The sequence below is a fragment of the Equus quagga genome, chromosome 11, assembly GCF_021613505.1.
Source record: "Equus quagga isolate Etosha38 chromosome 11, UCLA_HA_Equagga_1.0, whole genome shotgun sequence".
Taxonomy (NCBI): domain Eukaryota; kingdom Metazoa; phylum Chordata; class Mammalia; order Perissodactyla; family Equidae; genus Equus; species Equus quagga.
The window spans coordinates 55,728,646-55,744,774 of NC_060277.1; the positions used below are offsets into that span (position 1 = coordinate 55,728,646).

General features: G+C 60.5%; 1 protein-coding gene across 4 annotated transcripts in view; it reads right to left on the reverse strand.

Moving 5' to 3' along the window:
- Window positions 1-4,743: 4,743 nt before the first annotated feature.
- The window catches only part of KCNJ12 (potassium inwardly rectifying channel subfamily J member 12), a 39,981-nt gene continuing 28,595 nt past the window's right edge, over window positions 4,744-16,129 (reverse strand). For all 4 annotated transcript variants that reach the window (XM_046674402.1, XM_046674403.1, XM_046674404.1 and 1 more), the window contains 2 exons: window positions 15,268-15,385; window positions 4,744-9,756 (listed from right to left, as the gene is read on the reverse strand). In XM_046674402.1, the coding sequence (XP_046530358.1) occupies window positions 8,412-9,701 (1,290 nt within the window). In that variant the 5' untranslated portion in view covers window positions 9,702-9,756; window positions 15,268-15,385 and the 3' untranslated portion in view covers window positions 4,744-8,411. The remainder of the gene's footprint in view (window positions 9,757-15,267; window positions 15,386-16,129) is intronic.

A 16,129-nucleotide genomic window follows, 5' to 3' on the forward strand; every position in this document is an offset into this window, starting at 1 on the left:
AAAGAACAGCACACTTCAGGCCCACCCCAGGCTAGCTGAGCCAGGAAGGGAGGCCCAGCGAGGCGAGGTCAAAGAAGCCGCTGGGTGATCCTGACACAGCCACAGCCCACAGCCTGTTTTTGTATGGCCCTCTAGCTAAGAATGGGTTTGAAGTTTTGTTGTTGTCTTTTGGGGGGTTTTTGCTGAAGATTTGCCCTGAGCTGTCATCTGTTGCAGATCTTTCACTTTTCACGTGTGAGCCGCAGGGACAGCACAGCCACTGACTGACGAGCGGTGTGGGTCCTTGAACCCAGGCTGCTGAAGTGAAGCATAAAGGAATTAGCCACCAGGCCACCAGGGTTGGCCCAGGGTTGTGGTTTTTAATGACTGGGGGGGAAACATCAAAAAAAAGGTAATATTTCACATCAAGTGAAAATGATATGAAATTCAAATTTCAGGCTCCGTAAGTGAGGTTTCCTGGCACACACTAGCCCTGAACAGCTAGTGGGTTCCTGGCGCCCGTCCGCGCGGTGGCGCCTCCCGCTGCTTTCTCGTCTCAGCAGGAGCAGAGCCGCGGCTTCAGCAGAGACCTCACAGCCCACCAGGTCGGAGCTGGTGACTACCTGGCCTTTGCAGACAGCGCTCACCGGCCGCCCAGCAGCGCGAGCCGACTCCGAGCGCTGGCCATGCTCAGCCTGCACCGCCCCTGGGCCGGCGCACCGGACGGAAACCCTCACGACCGCACACTGCGCAGCCTCGAGGCGGTGCACGTCCCCCAGTTGATGGCCGGAGGCCGCGCGGGCAGCACGGCCACCCCGGCTTCGCGGGGCCCTGGCAGCCAGGCCAAGCTCCTCCCAGGGGGCGGCCGGCAGCAGCGCGGCGCGCAGGACTCCCGTCGGCGGCGGGTGTGCCACAAAGTATTCGTCCGTGGTTTGACGACGGCGATTCAGGAAAACGGATTTCCTTTGCAACCTGTGTTTTGTTTCATGTGTTTCAAAATGTCCTTCTGAGAAGCAGATCGCAGCACAGGAACTGTAGGAGCCTCTGGGAAGCCGCTTGGCCGAAGCCAGGGTTTCCCTGTGCAGAGCCCCGACTCCCACCCCCCGACCCCTGCGGCAAGGCCCCAGGCCCCTCCCAGGACAGGCCAACGTCCATTCTACTGACCTCTTACTTCCCTGTTCTCTTACGTCTTGCGGCAGCAGCCAAAGATAGACTGAGCCCCTACTGGGCACCGGGCAGTGGTTGTTCTGGGTGCCCAGGCCCACCGGGAACAAGGCGGACAAAAGTCCCCACTCACGGGAGCCCGCCGTCCCAGGAGGTGATGCCTGCCGCGTGGCTGGCGCCAGGCCTGGGAGAGGCCACATACCAAGAACCGGGCGGGCCCTGCATGGGGTACTCCTGTGCTCTCTCCCACCCCAGGGCCTTTACTTGTGCTGGCCCCTCTCTCTGGGAAGCTGCTCCCCTCATCCCTGACAAACACCTACTCATCCCTCAGCTCTCAGAGGAAATGTCACTTCCTTGGAGGACTCGCCTCGGTCCCTCCAACCAGGCCTCCCCTGGCTTTGCCCCCATGGCACCCCATCTGTCCCACTATCACTCAGGGATCGCACTGTATTGTCATTGTTGGTGCACAGGCACGGGCTTGTGCCCCACCCGACCCTTTTACCAGGAGGAGCCCCAGGCCCCCAGCTGCTGTGTCCGCTGCTAATCGCTCTCAGGTGCCCCTTCTCTGGAGAACAGTCCTGGGTTGATAGGAGCCACCTTGCCCTAAAGTGGCCAAGAGGCTGCACCTCCCCACTCCCTGGGGTGGCAGCAGCCAAGGACTGACACTGAAGGTACAAAAGCACAGCCGCTAATGTGGGGCGGTCCTCGGTGCTCTTCCTGCTCCTGAGCTCCCCCAGGATCAGGCCAGGCCAGACGTCACTGGACCCACGGCTGCCCTTCTGCTTCTCTCCCGCTTCTGCGCCTCCCCCTCGACTCCCCGCAGAGCCTCCCCCAGTGAACTGTGTGCACACCATCCCCTGTGCAGCCTCTGCTTCTGGGGGACTCACCCTGAGACGTGTGTGGAACATCTGTCCCCCTGGGCCCCGCGAACGAAAGCCCCATGGCAGGAGCTGGGCCTGTCCTGCTTCCACCAGGGCCCCAGTGCCCGAAACAATGCCCAGCACAGCGGTAGGTCACAGATACATGTTGCAGGAAGGACTGGAGCTCCCACTTCTCATACAGGGAAACTGAGGCCCAGAGATGGCCAGTCACGAACATTTAAGGGGCAGAGGCCAGAATCCAGGCCTTCCAGGTCCCAGTCTAGCCTTGGGTGGGGGGGGCCCCCTTCTGTGTTTCCTTAGCAGCACCGAGGAGGAAAGAGGGCAGGGGACCCAGAGCCTTCAGTGGGCTCAAATCCCCTGCAGCACGAAGGACACCCCCCACCGCCGTTCCCAGTTCTACTTCAGCTGCCCCTGCCCCCAGGCTGGGAGGCTCTCTCCTCGGTGTGGCTGGGTCAGTGGGAAGGGGCTGAAGGGGCTGGAGGTTAGGGAGGCTGGCAGACCCCTCTCCGGGTGGCAGCCCACAGGACCAGCACACCACCCACTAGACAAGTGGGCAGGGAGCACACACTGTCCCCTGCTCTTGGCCCTGGACCAGCAGCGAATGAAGGAGATGACAACCCCTACCGTCCTGGTGCTCTCGACACTGGGCCAGGGAGGGTGACGAGGCAGATCCGAGGGGTGGGGGTTCCAGGCAGAGGGAACAGCATGTGCAAAGGTCCTGGCATGGGGAGAAAAGTGTGGTGTACTCAAGGCACCAAAGGGAGACAGGGTACCTGAAGCAAAAGGGCCGGAGGAGCGGGAGGGAAAGGAGGAGCCGGCACGGCAGGGCTGGAGGGAGCAGGACCTCAGAGGCCGGGGAGGCCGCTGGCATCTTATTCTCAGTGTAGCAGGGAGCCAGGGCAGTCTCAGGGAGAGGGTCACAAGGCCTGACTCCACTCTGGTGCTTGGCAGACGGTGGGCTGCAGTAGGATGGGGTGTGCCCTTTGAGGCCCCCACTTCCCCCGGGGAACAAACGGGCAGCTCTGCTCTGCCCCTCCACACAGAAGAGAAGCCCATTTGTGACTCCCTCTCCAGTCATGGGGGCCCCCCCACAGGAGTCGGATTTTGGGAAGAATAAACTGGGGGTGAGTCCAGGGCAGGCCCCTGGCTGGGCTGTCCCTCCTGCTTGGGAGGGCGTCGGCATCTGGGTCAAATGATATGACATGAAGGCCACAGGAGGGCTTGGGGGCCTGAGGCCTGACTCAGATGCCAGCTCAGATAACTACCCTCCCAGTGACTTTGCAAGTCCCTTAATGTCCTTGAAACTATTTCCTCTGAAACAGGTAAACCCACATCTTAGACACCTCAAACCTCAATCTAGCAGGCGCTCAAACCAACCCTCCCCCGGAAGCCCCCACACCGGCTCTGCCGTCTAAAGCAGACTGAACTGGACACATCGCAGTCCTGGGGAGGCAGGCAAGTGCAGGGGAAGCGGACCACTAGGACACGCACGGACCTGGAGTCAGGCCTGGGCTGTCTCCCAGCGGTGACCTTGAGCGGCCGCGTGGTGCCCCCTCCACCTCCGCTGGCTCCACCCCCACCCCCCCCACCCCCCCAGGGCAGGACAGGGGACCAAGAGAGTCCTGAGCTCCCCGATGGGAAGTTTGAGCAACAAAGACTGACCCACGCTACCCGGGCCCGGCCTGCCAGCGCGGTGGGAGCCACTCTGGGGCATGGGGGAGGCCACGACCCTCTAGCCCCACTTGGCTTAGAGGCTGGTATTGGGGTCCCAGGGAGGGCTCCAGGGGCAGGGGAAGGGAGCTGCCCCAGATCAAGCCAACCACCTCCAGGGTCCTCCCTCCCTCCAGGTCCAACCCAAGGGGACATTCGCCAAGAAGCTTTCATGACCACCCAGCGCCCCCGCCCGCTGCTCCGCCATCACCACCCAGGCCTCTGGTCCTGGGTCTGGAATCCTCGCCTGAACCCCACAGAGTGCAGGTACCCCGGGTCCTTCACTGATGCAGAGGAGCTCTCCACATAGGGACATAGTTTGGGCAAAGGAAAGAATTCACTCCCTGTGGACCTCTGCCAGGAGCCCTGAGACCCTGGAGCCCAAGCCCCGGAAACAGATGAAATTCTCCGTTCCCCAGAATGGGCTGTGCGTGGCCTCCTGCACGTGCTACACCCCTGCCAGCAGCACTGTCTGCCCTCTGTCCCCCCTGCCCCCCAGCCTCAGCCGGGAGAACAGCCCTCCAGTTCCTAGTCGCCCCGCCAGGCTGGAGCAGGGGTCTTCACACCCCACCCAGGCCTGGCACAGCGGTGGGAACCAGGGCTGCATCTGGTTGGAGGCCTCCCCCGTCTGCCAGTGCCGGGAGGGGCTGCAGCCTCCCGCACTCAGCACGAGCCTGCACGGGGAGGCACAGGCCCAGGGAGGACAAGGCAGTGGCCCCGAGGTCACAGGCCTGGGGAGGTGTGACATCCAGGACTGGAGGGTGGTCCGGCACACTCGGGCACCTGTGGGAGAGGATGTGCGGTCACAGGGGACTGCGGCTACGTGTGCCAGGGTCTGTGAGGAGGCTGCATCCTGTCCTCTCACCCCAAGCTGCTGCCACGTCCCCTTCCCCTGAAGAGCCGCATCGCTGGAGGACATGGTGGCTGAGGGAACATGAGCTCCCCAGCATGCACTGGAGCCAGGCAGGGACTTTCAAACACACACCTGCACACGGTGGCACGCAAAGAGATCAAACGCATTTAATGTCGTCTAGTCTCATGGCCTATGTCTTTAGATAACGCTCTGTATTGGACATAACATGAAAATTCTCCAGTTTTCTCATTTAAAATAGATTTGACATTCTGTGGCCTCAGGGAGGGCAGACACCCCTGTGCAGGGGCCTCCTGCCCACCAGGCCCCCCCTCGCCCCGCGGGGACGCACAGCGGGCAGGGACTGCAGCACAGCACCAGTGGGCACGGGGGCGGCCGGAAGGCACACATGGGGTGCACATGGACACCACCCCCACTGACATTTCATGCACACACCTCTGGGACCACACATGCTCACACAAGCGCACACGCACTGCCCCCAGGAGGCAGACCCCAGTCCCGCTCACGGAGCCTGGCGCAGCTGCCGCCCAAATGACCACATGGACATCCTTGTTCACAGGGCACGCTCACACGGCCTCCTACACGCAATCTGTGTGCAAGCGATCACCTTGGATGCTGTGTCCTCACATACACGTGTGGATGTCACCTCATGCCCAGGTGTGTGGGAGCCTCACACTGGCCCACGGGCTCTGTGCACGCCCACATGGACATGGTCAGAGCAGAGGGCCAGTGGGGCTACTGCCAGGGTCCACAGCCAGAGTCCATCATTGTGTGTGTGCCCAGCCTCACGGCCCGGTAAACATTTAAACCAACGCCCGCATATATGACACACACACACCCCTATGGATTTCGTGTCAATATACACAGAACTGTGCATGTGTGTATGTACATATCACATATACGTACTGTCGGCCCAGACTCACACATCTAGAGATCATCGTATGCACACATCTGTACAACACCCCCATGTACGATGAAGGCACACGTGCGTTCACTTACAGGCAGAGCCGTAATTGCACACATTTCACTCACACACAAATGGCGGCTCCACACACTGGTGCGTGCACACTCACACTCACACTTCTCCCATACAAGCAGCTCAGCGTCCCGGGGGTCAGGTGCCGTCGCCACGTCCTTGGCCACTTCGACCTCCGCACCTCCTGCTTTGGGCTGTCGAGAAACTGCCAGGTGGGCGAGGGCGGGAGCAGGTTAATACACTCACCCTGCACGGCACACAGACCACACACCACATACACACACATACACACTCACCAGCCACACAAATGCACGCACATGTGCACAAGTGCTCCACACTCACCTGTGCTCAGCACACACACCACACACAGCATACCACACACACAGTGGGTTAACATGCTCTCCACACACGGGCACACGTGGCACACACGCACACACTCCCCAGGGACCACAGGATCCTCCTCTGCAAACGCTCGGCTCCTCCCAACCGCCCTCCCGTTTTCAAGTGCACTAAAGTGGAAGACGATTTTGGTCTTTAGCACAAGCAATAAATAAATAAATAAATAAACAAACAAACAAATCCAGGGAGGAAAGCAGAGGGCAGGAGGGTCTGAGATGGCAGCACCTGCCTTTGGCGAGAGAGGAAGGGTAGCTCGCACCGCTCCCCGACAGGGCCTGGTGCAGGCCTGGGAAGGGGACAGACCCGAGCAGATGTGCACCAGGGCCTTGGGGATCCTGGGCCCAGGGCTCTGCTCTGGATGGGGTGAGCGGAAGTCTGGCCCACCAGGCCCTGGAGGATCTCTGGCTGCTGGGCAGAGTGCAGCGCAGGTCTGCATGCCAGCCCTGAGTGACCAAGGCCCCCTCGTCCCTCCCTGGGTCAGCCTGACGCTCTAGGAGGGGATGGTGGGTGAGCGCCCACACGGACTCCACCCCAGCCCCAGCAGCCAGTCCCCAGCACATTCTGAGGAAGGGCTGCCTCGGCCTGCCTCGCGCTGAGTCTTCTTGGCCAGAAATCAGGGTGAGGGCTGCGGCTAGGGCCGGCGCCTGGAGTCAGGCCTACCTCCAGGCTCAGGCAGAGGTGTCTCTCAGAGGGGACTGAGAGCCTTGCCAGACCCTCCAGGGCCAGGTCTCCAGTTGCCATGAGGGCTGGAGGAGGAGGGGAGGGGCAGGAGGCCCCAGCCCAGGCCCCGGGCCTCCCTCGGCCTCCTGAACCCCACCTACTTGCTGCATGACCTTGCACACTGCCTCAGTTTCCCCACTTGAGGCAGAGTCCCTAGCACCCTCTGATTGTGAGCTGTCTCAGGGGTACCGGTTGGAGCAGCCTGGGAGGCAGGCCGGGGAGACACGGGCACTCTACTGACTTCCTGACGGGCCTGGTCACTTGGAGGGACAACATTCTTGGCTGTCCAGGGAAGGACCCCAGCTCCCTCCAGGGTCCAGCCCTGCCCGCTGTCTCCTCTGCCAAGAACAAGCCCATGCTGGGCAGCCTCGACCTCCTGACCAGGGTGCCTGTATGCGCGTGCCCCTCCCGGCACCTCACTGACTGCTCGGGGCCTTTCCCAAGGCTGTTCTCTGCAGCTCAGCCGCAGGGCAGTCCTTGCCGCCACCCCCGCCCCTGCTCACCTGTGCTGCCCCGGGTGCAGGGGGAGAGCCAAGTCGGCCTGGCCTCTGCAGACCGAGGGGTGGCAAGGACTCCGCGGCGGAGCTGGGCGCAGCGGGAAGGATGGGTGAGTCCAGTAAAAACCAAAACAACTGGAGCCTGGTGGCTCGGGGGCTCTAAGGCACATCTCCCACTGAGGCCCCGGGTGGATGGCGCTGATCCTTCCCCTTCGAGTCTGGGAACAGGCTTCCCTTCCCACGGAGCCACCCACCCCTGCATTTCCCAACTGCCCCTCACTGTGGAAAGGGGAGAGAACACTGGGCAGCAAAGGAGAGAGAAGAAAAACAGGAGAATGGGGGTGGGGGGGGAGGGCGGACCCTCCACGGCAGGCCGGTCCCATATCCGGCCCCATATCCGGCCCTGAGATGCACCTCTTAGATACAGTCCAACTTAGAAAGCTCAAACTGGTTTTTTCCCAACCCCACCCCACATCTATGACACTGGAAAGCTTTTATTACCATCACTAACGTGGTCTCAGTTTTGCGATCACAGACGGAATCTACACCGCCCGTGAGCATGAAGAAGCACGGTGAGCACTGTGCTTGCCCCGCAGGCCGCACCACCCAGCACCCCCACACACACCCCGCCCGGCCGCCTTCGGGGAGGAGAGGCCCATCCAGCTTCTGGGAACCTTCTGGAGCTTCCATCCAGCTGCTTGCATCCCGGCAGACCAATGGAATTCTAATTGTCCTCTTTTTACCTCCAAAAAATTAAAAAATTTTTTTCAATCACGTTAATTTTTTTCTTTTGTAAACAGCCTCACTCAAGCTAAAGTTGAGAAAGTCAAAACCCAGTGTTTCTCCCCAAGTTAAACCCAGAAGGCGCCCTGCAGCCTGCAGCCTCGGCCCACAGAGGCTGGATGGCTGTTGAGCTGTTTCCGTGCAGGCTGCAGCTCTATCCCCAGGCAGAAGCCCCTGGCTCCTGTGGCCTGGCCCCCAGGAGGCCACCTCCCTGCCCTGCCCCCGCTCAGGCCTCTGAGGCTGGGTGCTGCCCGCCCCAGCCACCCACTCCTGCCAACCTTCCAAGGCCATTGTGAAGAAACGTAAAACATCTAGAACACTACTGAGTCTGCAACCGGGGCACCTGGCCCGTTCTGCTCCAGCCCGGAGCCCTCCGGGGACGCCAAGCCTCCCCCTGGTAGGGCGGATGCTGCACCTTGGCCAAAGGCGGCTCAGATCTCTGACTCCCGTCTGTAGGGCCGCTGCTCAAGGGTGCCACTGATGCCGGCCTGGGCTCTGTCAAAGTCGTGCCTAGCCTGAGGGCTGGGGCCATCCTGGTCTGCGTCCGCCTCATCCTCCTCGTCACGGCTCAGGAAGGCCAGCTCATTCTCATAGCAGAAGGAGTTGGCGCTGGGCAGCAAGAACTTGTTCTCCACCAGGTCCTTGGCGCTGCAGCGGGGTGTGGAGGGCACCTCATAGGTCTTATGAAAGTGTGAGTAGTCAATCTTATACTGGTTCTTCTCCTCGAAGAGGACAGGCTCGAAGCGGTGGCCCCACAGAATCTCGTTGGCCAGGTAGGAGCTTCGGGCCTGTGTGGTCATGGCCGTGGCCTCCACCATGCCCTCCAGGATGACCACAATCTCAAAGTCATCCGTTTCCAGGTCCTGCCGGCTGATGCCAAACAGTGGGCTGGCCTCATCAATCTCATGCAGGATGGTGATGGGTGACACCAGGAAGATGCGGTCAAGGCCCTTGTCAAAGCCGACATCGATGTCGATCTGGTCCAGCGGGATGTACTCACCCTCCTCTGTGACCCTCGGCTTGATGAGCTGGGCCCGCACATGGGCCTCCACGATGTGGCTCTTACGCAGGTTGCCCACACGCCACATGAGGCACAGCTTGCCGTCGCGCAGTGCCACCACGGCGTTGTGGCTGAACAGCAGAGTCTGCGCCCGCTTCTTGGGCCGGGCCATCTTGGCCATGATAGCGCCGATCATGAAGGAGTCAATGATGCAGCCCACGATGGACTGCGCCACCACCATAAAGACGGCCACCGGGCACTCCTCTGTCACGCAGCGCAGCCCATAGCCAATGGTGGTCTGCGTCTCGATGGAGAAGAGGAAGGCTGCCATGAAGCCATGGACCTGCATCACGCAGGGCGTGCGGCCGTGGCCCTCAGGAGGCTCCAGGTCACCATGGGCCACAGCAATGACCCAGAAGATGATGCCGAACAGCAGCCAGGAGGCAAGGAAGGCCAGTGAAAAGATGAGCAGCATATAGCGCCAGCGGACGTCCACGCAGGTGGTGAACATGTCAGCCAGGTAGCGCTGTGACTTCTCGTCCATGTTGGCGAACTCGATGTTGCACTGGCCGTTCTTCTTGACAAAGCGGTTTCGGCACCTGCGCCGCGTGTGCACCTTGCCATTGCCAAAGCCGTTGGCACCTGACATGGTGACCAGGTGCAACCCGTCCTCTTCTGATGACACGATGCTGTAGGGGTTGGCCCGGCCAGCTGCAGTCATCCCGGGGGCGGGGGGACCCCAGCTCACCCCCAGGCCCTCTCGGGGGGTTCAGCTCCTGCAATAGAGGGGACAGCAGAGCTGGGGGAGGGGCCACACAAGCCCATGCCTTGAACCCCACCCAGGGCCCTCGGGCATGGCTGGCAGAACTATCAATCCCAACTTACCCACAAAGGAGGTCCTGATCCTCCCTCCCACCCTAAGCCAGCCCCTCACCCTCCTTCTCAGCTTGGATAACTGCCACTCCAGCCTCCCAGGAGCTCTCCGTCCTCCCAGAGCTCCGGCCAACATCCTGGACTCATCACCTCCTCTTACTCCCACACCACGGGCTCTGCTTTCAAAATATATTTAGGACCCAACTCCTTCTCCCATCCTCACTGCCTGAGTCCTCGTCATCACCCACCTGGACCAGCATGGCAGCTGCCTCACCAACACCCCTGCCCCTGCCCCAACCCAGGCCCACAGCAGCCAGGGGAGCCGGTCTTGTCCTCTGCTCAAAGCCAGAGTTCCTGCTGGCACCCACAGGGCCTGTAAGAGCAAAGCCCGAGACCCCGTGGATCTCATCTCCCAGCCGCCCCGGGCTCATCCGCTGCTCCTCAAACCTGCGCCTCCGCCCCGGACCTCTTCTCCCAGGCATCCTCCCGCCACCTCACCTCCTTCAGGCCTTGGCTGCAATGCCACACAAGCATCTCCAGAGGTCTCCTGGTGCCCTCGGAAGATGGGACACCCAGCCCAAGTCCCCACTGTCCCCCCACAGCACCGACCTCTGACCTATAACTGTAGTAATAATAACAGCAATAATGCTGCACTCCCCCCTCCCCCCCCCCCCCCAGACCACTGGCTCCCTGGGCCAGGGAATGTGCTGCTTTGTTCACTGCTGTTTCACTCGCCCGCAGGGCCTAGGACAGGGCCTGCCCTCACGGACACCCCGAGTGGGGCCCCACAGCCCCCCAGCAGGCAGGCCCTCCACCCCAGTGCGCCCTCTGTCAGCACCCGCACGCCAAGACCTCTGCCTGCCCATGTCCAGCAGCAGCTGGGAGGGGGCCCATGAGTCGGCGCCCTGGGGAGTCACTGACTGGTTGACCTCAGCCCAGGGGCTCCCCCAGCCCCGCCTTCCTCAGCCCTAACGAGAGCAACGGGCAGTGCTAGCCACATCACGGTCGTCGGCCCACCACGCACACGCTCACACACACGGAACAGTCCTTGGGCACACCCACAGCAGCACACCCGCCGCCAGAAAAGCCCTGCTCCCACAGGCGGCCATGGGCACGCACAGACTGCCGGCCGCCCCACCCCTGGTGCCCTGCTGGCTCCGAGCCCACCTGCCAGTGCCAGGCTGAGGCATCTGAAGGCAGGGAACATGGTCCCGCCTGGCCCTGTGGGCACTGAGGCCATCTGGCCCTTAGCATCGGGGCTGCGGGTGCTCAGGACTTCAGCCAGTCTCACCGGGGCTGGGCTGGAAGGAGGGGGAGGCCCCAGCCAGCCAGCAAGCCTGGCCAGGGCACTGAGGCGACAGGCATGCTCCTCCCCACCAACGGGGACCCCACACACCCCCAATCCCCATCAGGTGGCACTACAAAGTCAGAGTTGGACAAGGCTGGGAGCCCTCGAGGCCCGGAGGGGAAAGTCCCGGGAGGCCGGCAGGAGCAAGGAAGCAGGCAGCCGCCTACGGAGGCTTGAAACACGGTGGCCCAGCCGGAGGCGGCAGCGCTGCACTTCAGCCTGGCCTCTGGGATCAGGTGCAGCCGGAGCCTCAGAGGGGCACGACCTCTGACACCTGCTCCAAACCTGGGAGACGGGCGAGGGGGAAGCCTACGTGACCAGCCAGGCTGTGGCGCCCCCCAGGTCCTTCTCAGTCGCTGGGTGCTGCTGCACTGCCAGAGCTGGCACAGACACGCTGCTTCAGCTCTCACCGCCTGAGTGAACCAGCTCACCGCCCACGAGGCAAGCGGGCCAGACACATCAGCAGATGCTCTGAGGTCACACTCCCAGCAGCCCGAGGAGGGGGCTGCTATTGTCACTTCTGCTCTCTGAATGGAAGTTCACAGAGGTTAAGTGACTTCCCCAAAGCCACACAGCCAATAAGCAAGAGACCTGAGATTCGAACCACTTTTGTCCAACGGGAGGTCTCCCACCATGGGACCCCAGGCTCTGCGGGGACCTCTCCTCATGCTGTCATCCTCCCCCCACCACTGCTCCAGCTGACCACCTCACCATGGACCTGAGGAGCTGAAGCCCAAGGCCGTAATGGTGGATGCTGCTTCTGCCTGGCCGGGAGGCAGGGAGCCGGCAGTGGTGGGGACCCCGGGCACTGTGCTGGGAAGATGGTTCAGCCCAAGATTCCTGGACCCTACAGGGGGAGGTGGCCAGGGCTGGGGTACTCAGATGCCGGCGGGAGGCCGCCAGATGGCAAGGGGCGGGTTTGTGTGGCCTGGAGGCCTTGAGGGACGTCCAGAGGGTCCTGGCTGCTCCAGCTGGGGCTCCGAGCAGGTCGAGGCCTGCAGGGAACAGAATTGCAACAATCAAAAGCCAGAGAGCCCTTGGGGCCAGCCCAGTGGCATAGTGGCTAAGTTCATACGCTCCACTTTGGCGGCCCAGAGTTCACAGGTTGGGATCCCCGGCACAGACACGGCACCACTCATCAGGCCAGGCTGAGACCGCATCCCACATAAAATAGAGAAGGATTGGCACGTGTATCAGCTCAGGGTCAATCTTCCTCACAAAAAAACAACAAAAAGCTAGAGAGCCCAGCCTGGTGCGAGGCTGCCGGGCAGGTGGGGTAATGCAGCGACTCCGGGCGCCTCTGCCTGAGCTGGGCACCCAAGACCCACCCAGACCACATCACAGGAGCCTGGGAACACCCTCTTCTGTTGACATTCCTCTTAAAACCACACAGAGAAAATCAACAATGTTACACTCACACCCCAATCCCTGTTTCTCAGAGCTGAAAACTGGAACTCGGAGCCAAGTCACTCGTCCCAAGTCACCGAGAAAGTAAGCAACAGACATAGAGCTGGACCCCGGGTGTCGGTCCACCCTCAGCCTCTCGTGCCCCATTCTGCTGTGTGTGTGCATGCATGTGTGTGTGACACTAGGGGTGTGGGGAACCCCTCACGGGCTCTTGGTGAATACAGTATCACAAAGAAAGACCCAGAAGAGGACCCACGAGTAGAAACCCCAGCACCACAAACTTGCCAAACGTCCCAGGGACACTCGTGCACAGAAACACCAGAGTGGTGAGAGGGCCCCACAGCTGTGCAGTCTTTAAGGGCTTGATTTAAGAAATGTGAGACAGCCTCCTCAGCAGCGGTGTGCAGGCCTGTGTGGCCCGTGCTCAGTGGGTGCACATGGGGGGATCAGATGAGAAATGGGATCCGAGAATTCGTTTTGCTAGAAGAGGCTTTAGCAAGCAAGGAGGCCGGCTCCCATTCTACAGGTCAGAGGGCTGAGGCTGAGACTCGTGCCGGCTCACAACGCGAGTCATGGGCTGGGACGAGAGGGTGAGGACCACAGTTAAGACCATCGTCAGCCAACCCGAGCCTGGCCAATTGGGGTCCCAGGCATTGCTGGGGGGAGGCGTTAGAGCACACTACCTGGGCTGGACAGGGCGACACCAACACCGGAGACGGGAGCGAAGCACGCCAGCGGGCAGAGCACAGGCAGTGGAGAGCACAGACCCAGGGTCCCTGAGAGGCGGCGGAGCTGTCACAGCCCTGCTGGCCACGGCCTGCAGACACAGCCACGGCAGCCAGGCCTGGGCTGGGGGCTTTTAGAGAGGAGCGACCACGCGATCCGAGGGTGCAGCCCCACAGTCCCTGGGAGGGGCCTCCGGATGGAGCAGGACACCCCGTGCCCAGTCCCTGAAGCTCCGGGCACCTCAGGTTTCAGTGACATCCGGGAGGAGACCAGGGCGATGCCTGGCCCACATTCTCAGATGCCAAAAAAGCACTGACTAGAAGGGCCAGTGGAGGGCCAAAGACAGGCCCGAGGGGGTTCTGGGGCCCCTTCAGCAGACGAGCATAGGAATCAGTACTACCGCGCAGTTGCTGCCAGCCGGCCTGTGCGAAGAGCGCTAATGAACTCACTTAATCCCCACAACAACATTATGACTATTATCCCCATTTTCCACATGACAGTCGGGCAGCCTGCTCCACCCTGGCAGGCTTCTGCTCCAGGCTGCCACCCAGCCCGCTTCCTCAGACCCCGGAGCTCCAGCCACTCCCAACAGGAGCCCTGTGGACAGCATGGCCACACCCCCTCCTTCCTCACTCCCCTCAGTTACTTCCTGGATCCCCTCCCACTAAGCAGCCTGCAGGGGACCTTGTCTTGGCAGCTCACAGGCCTCGGCCCCACGCAGAGCCTCCCTCCAGATGTCCGTAGCACCGCGGGGCCTCCCCTCCCACCCCTCCCCTCCTCCTCCTCTCCCCCTCTCCCTGACTATGCTCTTCCCCCCCAGCCTTCCTTCTCCCTCCGTACCTCCTCCCTGTCTTCATGGGGGTCCCTTGAAAGCCTGGCCACTTTCCCAGTCGCCCCAGCCAGAAGCCTGGTCTCCTTCCTCTCCTTCAGCCCCCTTATCCACTCCCTCACCAGGCCCTGTGTATTTTAGCCCCTGAGAAGCTATGTACCATCCCCTCACCCACAGCCACCCCCCTGTCCAGCCCACGCCTGTCTGAACACAGCAACAGGCTCCTGACAGGTTTTGCTGTGACGACCCACCACTCCACGTGGTCCAACTGCCAAATGGCAGCTAAAGGGAATATTTAAAATCCTCCCATCCATCAGGGACCAGCTGAAGGCCACCATTTCCATGAAGCCCTTTTGGGATTTTGGAGTCTCTGGCCCTAGGCTTCTCCTGTTAGGACCAGAAGCCGCTTTCTCCCTTGTGTGAGAGTTGGTCTTGCCCAGGCCCCACACCTGGCCCTCCTCAGAGGCCAAGAAAGGCTGATGCAGCCTGGCACAGAGAAGGCATCTGGGATAGGCTCACTGACCAGACAAAACGATGAAGGAATAAGCAGCCAAATAGAGGGATGGGTGAAGAGATGGATGGATCAATGAAAGAGGAAACAGATATATACAGAGGTGGGTGGTCAAGCATAAGGATGGATAAACAGGACTGGCAGATGGGTGGATGGGTGGTAACCAGAGAGATGGATGGATTAGGTGGGTAGAAGATGATTGGATGGGTTGGGTGGATGAATAGGCGGATGGATGGGTGGGCAGGTATACGAATACATAGATGGATGAATGGGTGGAGGGAAGGATGGATGGGTGGTTGGGTGAGTGGATGAAAGGCTGGTGGGGGTGAGTGAATGGTTGGGAGATAAGTGGATACACAGATGGAAAGATGGCTGGATGGGTTGGTAGGTGGGTAGATAGATAGATGGCAGATGAATGTGGAGATGTGTGGAACCAGTGGATAGATAATGGATGAATGAGAGGTCAAACAGGTTGGTGGATGGGTGAGTGGGTAGATAAAGAGATAGACAAGTGGGTGAGTGGGTGCACAGATGAGTGTTTCGTTGAATGGATGACTAGATGGATAGGTGCACATCAGTGACCTCAATCTTACCTCTTGAATCCTATCTTCTAAGTAAGCTGAGCGGACAAGTGGCTGTCTTCAAGGCTGCATTAGCAGTGGCTGCCATTTCCCAGGCACCAGGCAGAGAGGAATCAGTCACTGGAAGCCCCTAAAGTTAACAGAGCAAAGCCAAGTTACTGTCGATGGTGTCCCTCTCTTCGGAGGGGCTCAGAAGTCAGAAATTTCCACAAGAACTCATATTTCTGCTTGGGCCCATGGGAGGCAGAGGGGATCTCCAGCCCACACCTCTGATGCCCTATACCTTTGCAGTAGGTGAGCCTGTCCTTAACCACCATTCGGGATCAGAGAAGGGCAGAACAGGACAGGTACCCAGAGAAAACAACAGCTGATAACAACCAAGTGCCTATGCACGCCAGATGCTGTGGTAGCTGTTTTACAGACGTCAACTCATGTAATCCTCACAACTCACGTAATCCACACAAGGTTGGAACTATTGCTGTTCCCATTCCAGAGAGGTAGGTAATGTGATAATTCTCCCAAGACCACAGAGGAACTCGGGCCCCCAGCCTGTGCTCCTAGCCACCACCTGCAGAGCCTTCCTGATGCCAACCACAGGACCCAGCTGTGGATGGAGAAACACATGCATGGATGGATGGATGGATGGATGGATGGATGGATTATGGATGAGTAGGTGGGTGTGTGGATGGATGGATGGGTGGGTGGATGGATGATGCATGTGTAGATGGACAAATGATGGATGGATGGATGGGTGGATTATGGATGGATAGTTGGCTGGACGGGTGGGTGGATGGATGGATGATGGATGAGTAGATGGATGAATGATGGATGGATGGATGAGTGGGTGTGTGGATGGGTGGGTGGGTGGGTGGAT